The sequence below is a fragment of the Orcinus orca genome, chromosome 1 (genome assembly GCF_937001465.1).
Source record: "Orcinus orca chromosome 1, mOrcOrc1.1, whole genome shotgun sequence".
NCBI lineage: Eukaryota > Metazoa > Chordata > Mammalia > Artiodactyla > Delphinidae > Orcinus > Orcinus orca.
This window is the reverse complement of record NC_064559.1, coordinates 197759806-197773079: the sequence shown is the minus strand read 5'-3', so window position 1 is coordinate 197773079 and position 13274 is coordinate 197759806. Positions and strand designations below refer to the sequence as shown.

Below are 13274 nucleotides of genomic sequence, written 5' to 3'. Positions count from 1 at the left end.
CTACTGTGTACCAGGCAGTGAGGCTACACCTGGTGGGATGTGTTCCTCCAGCAGACGGTAGCTGGCATCCCCTTTACTGTGTGGCTTTAGGCCAGTTACTTAACCTCTCTCTCTTGGTCTTGGTACTTTCACTTATGAAATGGGGATAACAATACTGTTTATTTCACAGATTTATTGTGTGGGTGGAAAGTGCTTAGAATGGGACCAGGCACGTAGTATAGGAAGGTGCTCAATATGCCTGAGCTATTATGAGCATTATTACAGTTATACTCATGGAAACATTTATGGGGGATATTAATTACTTAGTTCAGCCAAATATATTGTACCCCTTGTTTGCCAAGCCCTGGGGACACTGACACAGGTGATCCCTGCCCTCAAGGAGCCCACAGTCAAGTGGAGGAAAGAGATCTATTCCACTAGTCTAGAGGGAAATTACCATGAACAGAGGGTATGTATCCCGTGCTTCCAGGATCACACCGTAGAAGGGAGGGGTTTATGCTACTTGGGTCTTGGGAAGGCTTTCCAATCTGGTGCTTGAAGAATGCCTTTACTAGGAGATGAAAGGAGGGGAAGGGAACCCCAGGCAGAGGGAACAGCACAAGCAAGAGCTAGGAGGCATAGAGACGCAATACTGGGTTTGGATAGGTCAGCGTACACCATGGAATTATCAACAGGCCACTAGGAGCCACCGGGATGCTCGGCAACCTGTGACATTGGATGAGCAGGGCTGCTTCCATCTGGGGGCTTCCAGCCAGGCTGGGGTGAGGTGGATGGACACCCACCACTGTGGTAGAACGCAAAATTCCTAAATCTTGTCTCAGGACCGGGCTACTACTTTCCAGGAGCAAAGCTATTTTCTCACTTCACTGGCACACCAAACAGAGACGGCACGACCGAAACCCGCCCGAGTGCCCAAGTACAGGCCGTTAAGCTGGGTACCCCCGTACCCAACAGCTGAGGCTGGGACGCCGCGCTGGGCGCTCTGCTCTTCCCAGGAGTCAGAGAAGTGAGTTCAGTTTCCGACGTTCCGGATAGTCCTTCTCGGGACTCTCAGACCCTTCTCTGCACACTTAAGCCAAGTGCCTGGCGCTGAGGCGAGGCCGGGCGGAGGTCGAGTGACACTAGGGAACTAAGAGCGCGGACCAGCCCCGGGTCGCACGGCCGGGAGCGGATAGGTTGGGCGCACCGCAGGACTGAGGGAGGACAGTCTCCTGGTGCCGCGGCTCAGTGGACTGGGGCGCCACACCCTCGGAGCAAGACTGCAGCACCCGGTTCCCACAAAAAGGAATACTTCCATCTTTGTCACCCGGAGGCCTGGCACGGCCCGATGGCCGGGCTGGGGAAAAGTTGGGAGAGAAGTCCGAGCGCAGAGAAATCCGGCGGAGGGCGCTTTAGAACGAGCCGGGGCGCCGGGCTCTCTGCCCTGCCCCTAGGGCGCCGATCAGGGCGGCCCCGGTAGCTCCGCCGCGCCGTCGGACCGCGCCGGAGCCCGGCCCGGGGCTCGAGGGCGACGGGGAGAAGGGGCCGGGGCCCCGGGCGGCTGAGGCGCCCCCTCCTGCGCGCCCGGAGGGAGCGGCCCAGCGCGCCCGCCCGCTCTTTCTTTTTCGCGTCCCTCCCTCCACTGCCCCCGCCCTCGCTCCCTATTTGGAGCGGAGACACCCCTGACGTCGGAGCCGCTCGGCTCGCCGCTCCCCCGCACCGCGCGCCCGCCCGGGGCCGCAGACAGCGCGCAGCGCAGCCCAGCCGAGCCTCGCGGGGCCGCCGCCAGCCCTGCCGGCCGCCTCCCCGAGCCTCCCGGGGGCGCCAAGCCTGCCCCCCGCGGCCCGCAGACAGCTCCGCAGGAACCGGCGGGCGCGCCGCGCTTTCCACCGCCGCCGCGCGCGCGGTAAGTCCCGCCCGGGCCGGCACGCGGGCGCCCAGCTTCCAGAGGCTTCGGCCGCAGGCGCAGCGCCGCGCCCCCGGCCCGCCCGCCAGCCCAGGGCACCGTGCGGAGGCGCCGCCGCCGAGCCCGGGAGCGCTGGGGGCTCGGGGCGCCGGGTCTGGGGACGTGGGCGCGGCACGGGGTGGCCAGGGAGCACCCCTGCGCCCCGAGCCGGTCCCCCGACTCAACAGGGGTTTCCATTTCTCGGTAGGAGTTCCGCGGCCAAGAGAGAAAGGGAGGGAGATGCGCGGCCGAGAGAAAGCCGGGCGGGTCGAGGGCGGGTCGGGCCGCGCGGCCGCCGGGGCAGCGCCCGGAGCTCGGCCGCGGGGCTCGCGCTTCCCCGCTGCTCTGTCCGGGCCTCGCCGCGCCGCGAGCCTCTCCACTCCCGTACGTTTCTGCCTCCTTTTTGTCTCTCTCTATGTTTCTGTCTCCCCATCTGCGTGTCTCCGTCTCTATATTTCCGTTCCTCTCTTTCTCTGGTTCTGGCCCCTTTCTTTCTGTTTCTCCGCTTCTGCCTGTTTTCCATTTCCCTGGGTTTGTGCCTCTGCCTTTATGTTTTCTCTCCGTCTCTCCGCCTGCCCCGCTGTGGGAGTCTCTCTCTGAGTTCCTGCGTCTTCCTGGTCCCCCGCCCTCAAATTCGGACAGCGCCCCCAGCCCGGGTCGGAGGCACGGGGCCCCCACCGGGGCTCGTGAATAGTTTCCTAGACCTGGTAAAAGAAGCGAAACCCTCCTCCTACCTTCCGCCTGCCCCGGGGGACTGGCCTGGGTCATCCCCCTGGAATTGAGTCTGGGGCAGGGGAGCCAGCCTTTCCGGGGGCTCAGTTTTCTTAAGCGTTCCACCCCCGCGAGGCGGCCTGGACAACTGGGCTGTGCTGCCGGCCACCTGCCCGCCCCGCTCCCTGGGCGGGGCGATTCTGCTCTTTTACTCGCCGCAGTAAAGGGGGCAGCTGGCCGCCTTGGCGTGGCCAGGGGGTTGGCCGGCACCCGGGGAGAAGGGCACATTTTCAGGCTTTCCGAGGTCCTCGCCCAGCTGGAGGACACCAGCCTGTAACTACGGGAACCCCAGGAAAAGAGAGGTCAGGGCCGGAGGCCAAAGGCTGGGCGCTGACGGGGGATGGGGGTGGGGAAGCAATTTGTCAACAAGGAGCCCCTCACCCTTTGTTACTGTGGAAACCACCAGCCTCCTGAAACTCCTCCAGTTGCTGGGGCCGCTTGGGTGTGGTTTGCCTTTGGTTGGGGCCAAAGAAAAGGCGAGGCTGGAGCATTTCGTCGGTGACCCCCCCATCCCCACCCTTGCGAGCTGGACCTCTTTCTCTTGGGCCTGTGTGCTAGAGGGTGGACCCAGGAGGATGTGCTGTGCATTAGCCGCATATATCTTCATCCTTTTAGAGTGAAATTTCCAACTGAGTTCTCTCCTTCTCCCCACCCCCACCCCCAAGGGTCGCAGACTGCGGGAGCGGGCAGGGATGCTGGTGAAGTCTGCAGTGGGACTTCTGCTGAGCAGATGTGTAGGCCGGCCCTGCAGCAGCTCATTAGCATCGATTTGTTTTGGAGACAGTTTTCAGTCAGGAGGGTCTGCGGGCAGGCGGGCCGTGGTCTGGGCTGGGGGGCTGTAGCCAGGGAGGTGGAGCTGCTTGGCAGAGATGGGCAGGCCTTTGGGGCACGGGCTTGGCCCTGCGTGTCCGCCCCTGGACGGTTGGTTCATGCTCTGCCAGCGCTGACGGAAGGAAGGAAGCCACCCTGTGGTGACTGGGGTCATGGAATCACAGTGGCCTTAAGCAGCGCGCTGGAGCCAGGCTCCTCTTGAGGGAATCTGCTAGGATGGACTTTCCCAGGCCGTGCTTCCCATTTCACAGGGGCAAATGGGAGGCCTGGGCAGGTGAAACGAGTGGGCAGTGGCCCCTAAACACTGTACTGTCCTGCCTCCAGGCACACGGGGAGTCAGCGGGTGAGCTTGGGCCTGAACTTGTCCTTGGACCCCAGAGTGGGCCTGCTGAGCTGATCAGGGCTGGGGTCTGACCCTGGCTCGCCCCTCCCTTCAGTTGCACCATTCAAGGAAGTCCCCTGCGCTCATTCCAAGACCTGCGGCGGTTGCCTCACTCCTGCTGACCCCCAAGCCTAGGGCTGCGGCCACAGATGCCACACCCTCTGCACCCAGCAGCATGTACGCCCCGGCAGCCAGGCCCAGCCTGTTTGCTCGAAGTTGCTGGTCTCTCTGGGAGCCTTTCCCTTCAGTCAGTGGCCCAAGAAGTAGAGTCTGAGTGGGATCTTCCTCTCTGCTCCCACCCTGGCAGCACAGACAGTTCATAAAACCCTCGCCCAGCCATCATCTTGTTTGAGTTTCCCCTAAACCCATTTTCTTGGAGGCAGATGCAACCCCGGGGTTTAGATATTCTCAGGACGCATTCAGGATCCAGTGGGAGGGAGGGGGAGGGGGAGGGGACGGGAAAGGGGGAGGGGAGGGTAAAGGGGGTGTGGGGGAGGGGGGAGGGGGAGACAGAAGGGTGTAGGCAGAGTTCAGGGAGGGTGAGCAGCCCTGGGTGACTCAAAGCTAGCACTCATAGTGACGTCTGCTGAGGACATCCTGTGACAGGTGTCCTCTTCTGAAATTTCCACGCCCTCTTCAGTTCAATTCTCACAACTGCCCTAAGAGGCAGCTACCCCCACTTTGCAGGTGAGGAAACTGAGGCACAGAAAAGTTAAAGGGGCTGAGCTAGGGTTTGAACTGGGGTCTGTCACAGTCCGTTGTGAATAAAGGAGACCCAGACCCGGCCCTTTGTGTGTGTCAGGGTGGGGCAGGGGGTGGTGGGAGAACAGGGAGAGGAAGGGACTGGGAGCATCTGGTCTGATCAGTTTGAAAAATAACTCACCCCACACCCCACATGCTTTCTGTGCGAATGCAGACGTCACCAGAGCCCACAGGTAGAAGCTTCCATCTGAATCTGCCGGGGCCTAGGTGGGAAGGATTTCCAGAGGTTTCGGAAAGCAGAAGTTAAAGCTGGGGAGAGGCTTGCCTTCTTCTAGGCATTTGCTGGCCCTGCCCTCCGGCTGCTCCCACACCAGGCTGGTTGCTGGGAACCGAAGGCCTGGTGTGTGCGTGCGTGTGTGTGTGTGTGTGTGTGTGTGTGTGTGTGTGTGTGTTTGGGGGTGAGTGGACCATTGTACCAAGAACATTCTGGTGTACCTGGCCTTAAGGACCCTGAATATTCAGATTTATCCCAAAGAGGAAACGGGGAGGGTGATTATTCACTTGTTTTACTAAATCGACTCCTTGTTGTGCAATGGGTGCTCTACGGCGGGTGCGGACGGGCCAGAGGTCTTCCTTGAAATCTAGGCCCCTCTGGTGAATTTCAGGTTTGATTCTAGGCACTAGGCCTAGGCAGTGGGGTGGGTGACCCCTGTCCGCATTGCTGTTACGGGGGACCCTTCCCTGGGGAGTTGGGGGGCTCTTGACCTGGCTGGTCCTCAGAATCATGTGGGAGTGAATACAGATGCCTGGGAGTGTGGGGTCGGGATATCTAGGGCTGGGGCCCGGGCTTCTGAGTTGTTGGCAAGCATCTCAGGGAAGATGCTAGGTTCTGGTAGGCGTGAAACGTAGAGAGGACTCCACAGGCCCGACCCTGAAGCCTGAGTTCTTGCTGCCCCACCCCCGTCCTTCCCCAGGAAGCTGCCGGGGCAGGTGTCCTGTGTCTGCTCACTGCCCTCGTCCCCTGCGTGGGAGACATGGGCCATCACTTCCTTGTTCTGTGCCTCAGTTTCCACGGGGCTGGAGTGGGTCGGCTGTGTCCCCTCCCCTCCCCCAGGGGCCTTCTCTCTGTGTTGTTGGCAGCCTCAGATGTGTCAGGTGTCGGCACAAGGCCTCTGAGGATCCGGAGGGCTTGGATTGGGGAGTGGACGGTGGGGTGATAGGAAGGTACCCACCCTGGGCTGAGGGTGCCCTGGTTGTGGCCTCCCCACAACTCGGAGGAAGGGCGGCACCGTACCTTCTGCAAGGCTCCGGGGAGCCAGGGGTTGGCCACGGCTGCGTGCTCCTCTGCAGGGGAGTCCAGGCTGGGATTTGAACTCTGCCCCATGGGGCGCCCATGCTTCCAACCCTGGCTGTGGCTGAGCCCCGGAGTGCTGACGGGTAAGAGACGCAGCTGCTGGGGCGGGAAGCCCCGGTCTCTTGCTTGCTCCAGGTCATTCCCCGTCACCCTGTCTTCCTCTTCTGTGAAACTCTTGGTGGTTACCCTGCTGCTGTCCAGTTCAAATCTTAGCTTTAGTGAATGCTAACTGTGTCAGCTTGGGCAAATCTCTTTTGCAAACCCAGTGCCTCGGTTTCTTCATCCGTAAAATGGGGGAAATTCCATATCTGTCTCCTAGGGTTGTTCTAAGGACCAAATAAGTGAATATACATAAAAGCCTTAGAACGGTATCTGGCCCACAGTTGGCAGCAGCTCTTACTCCTAGGAGGCTGGGAGGGCTGTGCTGGGCTGATACCCGTAAACCCCCTTTCTGGCCTTGCCTGTGCAGTTCCCTCAACCACGGGTAACTAATTGTGCTCCTGAGTTCAATCCAGAATTGAGAAGCTCTCCTCCCCCGGCCCCTCCAGCTGTCCGACTGCCCCGCACTGAACAGCTGCTTCCTCTTCACCCACCTCCCTCGACCTCCCCTCCAGGCTCTGAGCTCCCCAGGCCCCCACCCTCGCTGCCCTCTCCGCCCTCCTAGAAGGTGCCTGGTAAACCACTGTCAAGCTGCGGGGAACCGCCTGGCCTGGGGAAGGGCACTGCTTGGCCTGACTTGCTGGGGGCCTCGGGACGACCCCTCTGCAAAGCAAGAGGATCCCCTTCCCGCCCTGGCGTTCTGGGACTCCCGTGACTTGTCGTGTGACCTTCAGGGCGGGAGGAAGGGATGAGAATCTGGGTGAGGCTCTCAAGTCTCAGGAAGGAAGGTCCGACTGCTGGATCAAAAAAAAAAAAAAAAATCAGCTGAGCTGCTGCCTGAAAAAACAAAACACAAGCCAACAAAAAATAAAACCTGCTAGCAAAGAGCCGAGTCCAGTGTGAAGGGGGGCCAGCAGGGGTTCTTGGGGGCTGGACGGGGGCGTGTGTGGGAGACCGGCCCTGCATCCCCCCCGGCTCCCTGCTCCAGCGGCCAGCTTTGGCTCTGATGCCAGCCCAGGCCTCCCCACCATCCCCCCGGGGGAAGGGAACTGGCCTGAGGTGGGTCCCTGCTGGGTGCTGGGTGCTTTCATCGCATCCTCCCAGTCATTTTCAAGGAAAGGGCTCTGCTCCCCGTTTTAGGGCTGAGGTCGGTGGGTGCAGAGAGGCAGACTGTACTTCCGGAAGTCACGCAGCTCCTAGGTGGGAGGCCTGGGACTTGAACTTAGGAGGCTCCCGGGGCCATGCTTCGGCTGGAGCTCAGGGCTGCTGGCCTGGGGAGGCTGAGCGCGGCCTGGCCCCTCCTCTGAGGTCCCAGCCAGGGCTTGGTGAGAGGCCGGGCCTGGTGGGTTGGGTTATAGCACCCCCTCTGTGGGCCCAGCTGACCTTCAGCTGTGCCCTAGAGAGGGGGGTAGATAAGGGAGGTGGCCTTCTGCCTCAGTTTATCTCATTTCCCCTCGGCGTCTGCTACAACCTGACGCATGATAACCAGTCCTCACCCTCCAGACCAGTGACTCCCCTGAAACACTCACCGGTGTCCCATCTCCCACTACACCTTGTTATTAACCTCAGCCCCCATCTCAACTCCGCTCCCCCTTAGCCTGGCCCATAGCGTCAGTCCTAACCTCTCCTATTCCAAACCCTAAACCAGCCCCAGCGCTCATCTCCAGGCTACTTTCATTACAACCTCAGGCTCCGTTCCCGAGCCTAAGGAAACCTATCACCCTCTGCCCCACCTGACCTGGCCTTCCTGAGGGATCCTGATGGGGTCAGGCATAGGACAAACGTCCCCGGACCTCTCTGAGGTCTCTAGGGGCCAGTCTCGCCTGGGGAGGCCCAGGGAGCTCTGGCCTTAGGTGGGTCTCCGCTGGTGTGCTACAGTGGTCGGACCCTGGTGCAGAGGCTAATTCCCCAGGGACAGAAAAGGACCTGGTGGGGTGAGAAAGCCTCCTGGATGCTAAGGGTGTTGAAAAATTAGGTTGCCGGTTAGGAACAAGTCCATTCTGTTTAGGTTGTGGCTGTACTGAAAACATGGGCTTTGCTGTCCACCTTGTGAGTGAGACCGGAAATGTGTGGGTGAGAGCCTGGGTCATGACACAGACTCCCTTGGGATGGGGCAGACGGTCTGGACTCACCTCCCACTGCTCTCCCCTCTTCACCCTTCCCCACTGGGCTGGGAGTGGGGGTCACCCAGGCGTTGAGATCCAGTGAGGTGGGACTTGTCTCTGCTTCCGGAGACCTCCTGCAGGGAGAAGGGGCAGGACCTGAGCAGAGCTTGCTGGATAGAGAGAGCGGGGCGCTGCAGAGGCACTCACAGCTCCGCAGGCCGGCCTGGGCCCTCCTTGCAAGCCCAGCTGAGTCAGCCCACGTAGTTAGCCTGCAGGAGCGCGCAAGACCCCCAACAACTCTCACTTCCCGACTTTTTACCAAATACCTGCCACTCCAGCAGAAGGTGGGCTGAGGGTAGCGTTGTTCGGAATGGCATTTCCAGCCCTGAGCCAGCCTGACTAGTACTGGGCATCTGTGGGACCAGTGGGACCATACTTGGCCCTTGCTCCCACTTCGGCCCCACCCAGGCCCCTCTGGGGACTGTCCCAAGACGCTGACCGAGCTGGACCACTTCTTAAGCCTGGCCTGCATATAAGAACCACCCTGGAAGCTCGTTAAAAAAATGCAGAATCCCACCCCACCCTAGAACTTTCACTTCACTAGTCCTCAGGGAATTCTGACTCTCTACCAGCTTTGGAAACCACCAGTCCAGGGCACCCCACTCATTTCACAGGTGGGGACACAGGCCACAGTGTCCAGGGTCCCACAGCATGTGTGGATTCCAGACTCCCAGTCCAGTGCCTTTTCCCCAGTGTCCTGCCCCCAGAGGACCCCTTTGTGAGCATTGCCCTCATTTCCGAATCTCTCTGAAGCCTCCCTCCTCCACAGTTCTTGCAGTGGGAGAGTGGGCGAAACCTACAGAAGATGAAGTTGGGGAACATTGGGAAAATCCCCTTTGAGTCCATGCTTGCGAAACACACTCTGCCCTGCACCGCCATCTCCTGGCAGATTCTGGTATTGCCTTATTAGTGCCTCGCTCCATCCAATTCACAGAGGGTCAAGCCCTTGGCTTGGACTGCCTCGCCTCTTGTTTGACTCAGGTGTGAGGTTGGAGCTGGAGATAGTGATGTGTGTGTAGACTCAGGGCTTGGGGCTCTGATGGGGCATCCAAACGAGAAGTAGTCTAGTTTGGGGTTAGTTTTTTCACCTGAGGTCCATGCATCCAAGGTGGCACAAGAATTCACAGTGACATGAAGATGGTTAGCTTTGCTGACAACCGTGGCAGCATGTCCAGGAGACCTGCTGGCAGGCCAGCCCCTCAAGGACCCATAACATCACAGTGAGGAGGGAGCTAATGATTGTTCAATACGCAACGGGGTGCTTGGAAACTGAGTGTCTGGCTTAGTACTTGCAATAATCATTGCCACACACAGCATCACCATCCCCCTTTAGATGAAGCAATTGAGGCACAGAGATAAAAAGTAACTTGCTCAAAGCTACAAAGTAAGTTGTAAAGATAACTAACACATGTGGGATGTGTATGATCTGCTAGTCTCTCCACTCAGGGCTTTTCATGAAGTACCTTGTTTAATCTCCATGATACCCATCTGATGCTCGTACTATTAGCAGCCCCAGTTTTGAGGTTCATACAGGAGAAATAACTTGTCCAAGATTGTGCTTGGCTAGTAAGTGGCAGAGGTAGGATTTAAACCCAGGCAGTCAGAGCCACGCTGTAACACCACTGCCCCCCTGCCCTCTGCCCAGACTCCTGGATCCTGCTGGCCTCACCTGCAGTCTGTACTCAGTTCAAGGGCTCCAAAGGTCACGGGCACGATGCTTCGGGTCCTGGTGGGGGCTCTCCTCCCCGCCATGCTGCTGGCTGCTCCACCGCCCATCAACAAGCTGGCACTGTTCCCGGATAAGAGCGCCTGGTGCGAGGCCAAGAACATCACCCAGATCGTGGGCCACAGCGGCTGTGAGGCCAAGTCCATCCAGAACAGGTGGGATCCCGGGGTGGTGGGTGGAAGGGATGAGGACACGGGCCCAGGAGGGAGGAAGAGGACAGGGCTGCCCATTCTCGCCTCCACCGTGGTGACACGGACGCGGTGGGCTCTCCTCCCGCAGGGCGTGCCTGGGACAGTGCTTCAGCTACAGCGTTCCCAATACCTTCCCGCAGTCTACAGAGTCCCTGGTGCACTGCGACTCGTGCATGCCGGCCCAGTCCATGTGGGAGATCGTGAGTACGGCTGCCCGCTCCCGCCCAGCTTCCGCCCAGAGCCGGCACCGGTCTGGGCCACAAGTGCTTAGTGAGGCCCCACTGTGTGCAGGGTTCGAGCCTCGTGCTGGAGATACAGACATGGTCCTTGCCACGTGATGGCTCACAAGTCCGACACCAGCATGTACAGGACAAGAAGCTCTGTTCTGATGTCAGTCACATGCTGAAATCCTTTCGGTGGCTTCCCATTGTTATAGGATGAGACCAAAATCTTTGCCAGACCCCGTAAGGCCTGTCCACAAGGCGTGGTCTGGCTCACCAGGCTTTCTAGCTTCATCTTGCCCCTCTCACCTTCTTCACTAGCTTGACCCTGACACCAATCCCGCCTCCTTTCAGTCTCTTATCTTGTCTGCTTACGACCACCACAGGGCCTTTGCACATGCTCTTTTCCCTGTTTGGCTTACCTTTCTCCTCCTCCCCCCCCCCAGTTAAATTCTAGTCATTCCTCTGCGCTTGGCTCAGGCATCATTTTCTCAGAACCCCTTTCCTGATCCCCCAGGCACTGTGTACCTCTGCTTTGAGCATCTGTCACACGCACAGTTTTTCATCTGCATTTGGGTGATTTTGACAAGTCTGTTTCCTCTGCTAGACTCTGAGTTCCTTGAAGGACCATGCCTGTCCTTGTGTCCCCAGAGCTGGCATGGAGAAGGTGCTCTGTGGAAGGAGGGAGGGAGAGACAAGGAGGAAGGAAGGAAAAAGAAAGGGCAGCTAGTGGCGCGACAACAGGGGAAGAGTGAACGCTAACGGGGCTCGTACAGGGCGAGCCTTGGCTGGGCGGGGTGGGGGGGGTGTTGGGAGGGGCTCGCTGAGGAAGTGATGTCTGGGCTCGGGTCCAAAGGTTGAGTAGAAGTTAAGTGGGCAAAGTCTAGGGCGGTGGGGAGGGGACGGGTGGGGCAAGGACCTCCTAGGCAGAGGGAATGGCATGTGCAAAGTCTCAGGCAGATCAGGCAGGACAGAGCTGGTGGGAGTGGGGGGAGGTCAGGGGTGGAGAGAGAGGTCCTCCGGGGGTCAACCTCAAGGTCCTGGGTGGCCTGGGTCAGGAGTCGGTTTTTCTGCGAGGGCAGTGGGAGCCCTGGTGGGGGGAATTTCAGGCAGGGGCGGACCACCTGGGTCCCCTCAAGGTGCCCTCTGGCTACTGTGGGGATGGGCAGGAAAGTGGCAGGACGTGAGGAGACAGCTCAGGTGTCTCCTGCAGGGACTCACCCCCCTCCCCCTGGACAGGCCCAGGTGTCCCAGGTGGCCTCAGGCTTCTGGGGTCTCTGGGATTCTTGGTCCCATGAGGAGTGTTACCCTTGGGGCCTTCCTGCCTGCCCCAGGCCCTTGGAAACCTCTCTCCCCTTCTCTCCTGCCCTCCGCAGGTGACCTTGGAGTGCCCTGGCCATGAGGAGGTGCCCAGGGTGGACAAGCTGGTGGAAAAGATCCTGCACTGCAGCTGCCAGGCATGCGGCAAGGAGCCCAGTCACGAGGGGCTGAGCGTCTATGTGCAGGGCGAGGATGCGCAGGGCTCCCAGCCCGGCCTCCACTCCCACCCGCACCCTGGCGGGCAGCCCCCCGAGCCCGAGGATCCCCCTGGGGCCCCCCATGCAGAGGAAGAGGGGGCTGAGGACTGAGGCCCCCGACTCTTCCTCCCCTCTCGTTCCCTGTGGAATGTGGGGTCTCACCCTCCCGGGGAAGAGTTGGGGGAGAGGCTGAAGCCCCCCTTTGGCACTGGATGGACTTGGATTCAGACTTGGACTTGGAATGCTTCCCGGTTGCCACGGAGATCTGAAGGGGGTGGGACTGGCGCCAAGCTGCACAATTTAATATATTCACGAGTTGGGGGGAAGAAGCAGAGGTGTTCAGGGTTCTTCATCGGAGGGGGGTTCTCTTCTTTTCTGCCTCCTAGACATGTGCCCTGGGGAGGGGGATAGTTGGCTAAGCTGCTGAGTTGGGGTGAGGCCATCCAAGACGCGCCAAGGCCCGCACGGCCCCTCGGTGGGGCCGGGCCCTGAGCTGGGGTTGGGCGCCTTGCCCTTGGCAGCCCTGAGGCAGGGCTAGGAAGACCACTGGCAGAAAGAAGCAGGACGCTCCAGCCCCACCGGCTTCCCCAAAGGCCTCGCACCCCCGTCCCCAGGGCAGCTTCTCCCCGGTGGCCCTCCCTCAGTGGCATGGTTGGGAGTCAGGCCTGGGCAGGACCCTGCTGCCTCCCGGCCCTGGAGCTGGGAGCCAGGCTCCCTGCCTGCCTTGGCTTTCGGGGGGGCGGGGAGGAAGGCAGGGGAGGAGGAGCCTTGCTGGGCCAGGGGGAGGGGATGACGCCCTCGACCAGAGGGCATCCTTCCCTCCTCGCCCTCTCCCAGATCTTAGTGCCTCTCCCTGCCCCCCAGGTTCTAGGCCCCTCAAAGCTGATAGAGCCAGCCTCACCCTCTTGGGAAGCTCTTTCTGAATATCGGATGCTGGGGAGGGGTCTCCCTTCCCCGGAGGTTCCCAGGGGGGACCTGGGTGGGATGGATTCTGGATGAGCCTCAAGGAACGGGGAAGGGGAGGGGTGAGGGCGCGTGGGGCGGCTGTGTTCACTGTGGCTCTGCAGCTGCCAAGTCCCCTCCCCCCACTCCTCGCAGCCGCACTTTAGCCCTAGAGGGGGTGCGGGGCCCCGGGGTGGGGGGCTGGGCAGGGGGGCAGGGAAGAACGCCCCTCCGTACCCGCAGCTGCCTGCGTCTGCTCTTCTGTCCCAGGGCTGCTGCCAGCCCCGCCAGCCCCCTGCCCGGGGGTGCCCCGGCCCTCACGGCTATTCCGACAAGAGCTCTGGAGCTTGTAACCAGTAGGATGGACCCCGAGTTTTCTCATGAATAAATTCGTTCAACACCTGTGTTCTCTTCCTCACAGGGCAGCCCTGCTGACTCAGGGCTCCCCA

The 13274-nt window shown here is 60.4% G+C and overlaps 1 protein-coding gene across 3 annotated transcripts; it reads left to right on the top strand.

Moving 5' to 3' along the window:
• The first annotated feature begins 1652 nt into the window (after positions 1-1652).
• On the top strand, positions 1653-13227 carry NBL1 (NBL1, DAN family BMP antagonist). 3 transcript variants are annotated; one of them, XM_004272479.3, is made up of 5 exons: positions 3023-3513; positions 8269-8272; positions 9921-10109; positions 10234-10345; positions 11743-13227. In XM_004272479.3, the coding sequence occupies exons 1-5, from the start codon at positions 3426-3428 to the stop codon at positions 11992-11994; spliced, it is 645 nt and encodes a 214-aa protein (XP_004272527.1). In that variant the 5' UTR covers positions 3023-3425; the 3' UTR covers positions 11995-13227. The 3 variants fall into 3 exon arrangements, with proteins under 3 accessions (XP_033289023.1, XP_033289024.1, XP_004272527.1); XM_033433132.2 differs by lacking the exons at positions 3023-3513; positions 8269-8272 and adding an exon at positions 1653-1885 and having other exon boundaries at positions 9874-10109; XM_033433133.2 differs by lacking the exons at positions 3023-3513; positions 8269-8272 and adding an exon at positions 1660-1885 and having other exon boundaries at positions 9915-10109.
• Positions 13228-13274: the final 47 nt, after the last annotated feature.

Coding starts and splice junctions, on each gene's coding strand:
- NBL1 (XM_004272479.3), top strand. CDS start 3,426: ATGTGTAGGCCGGCCCTGCAGCAGCTCATTAGCATCGATTTGTTTTGG. Junction 10,110..10,233: donor GCCAAGTCCATCCAGAACAG/GTGGGATCCCGG, acceptor CTCCTCCCGCAG/GGCGTGCCTGGGACAGTGCT. Junction 10,346..11,742: donor CCCAGTCCATGTGGGAGATC/GTGAGTACGGCT, acceptor TGCCCTCCGCAG/GTGACCTTGGAGTGCCCTGG.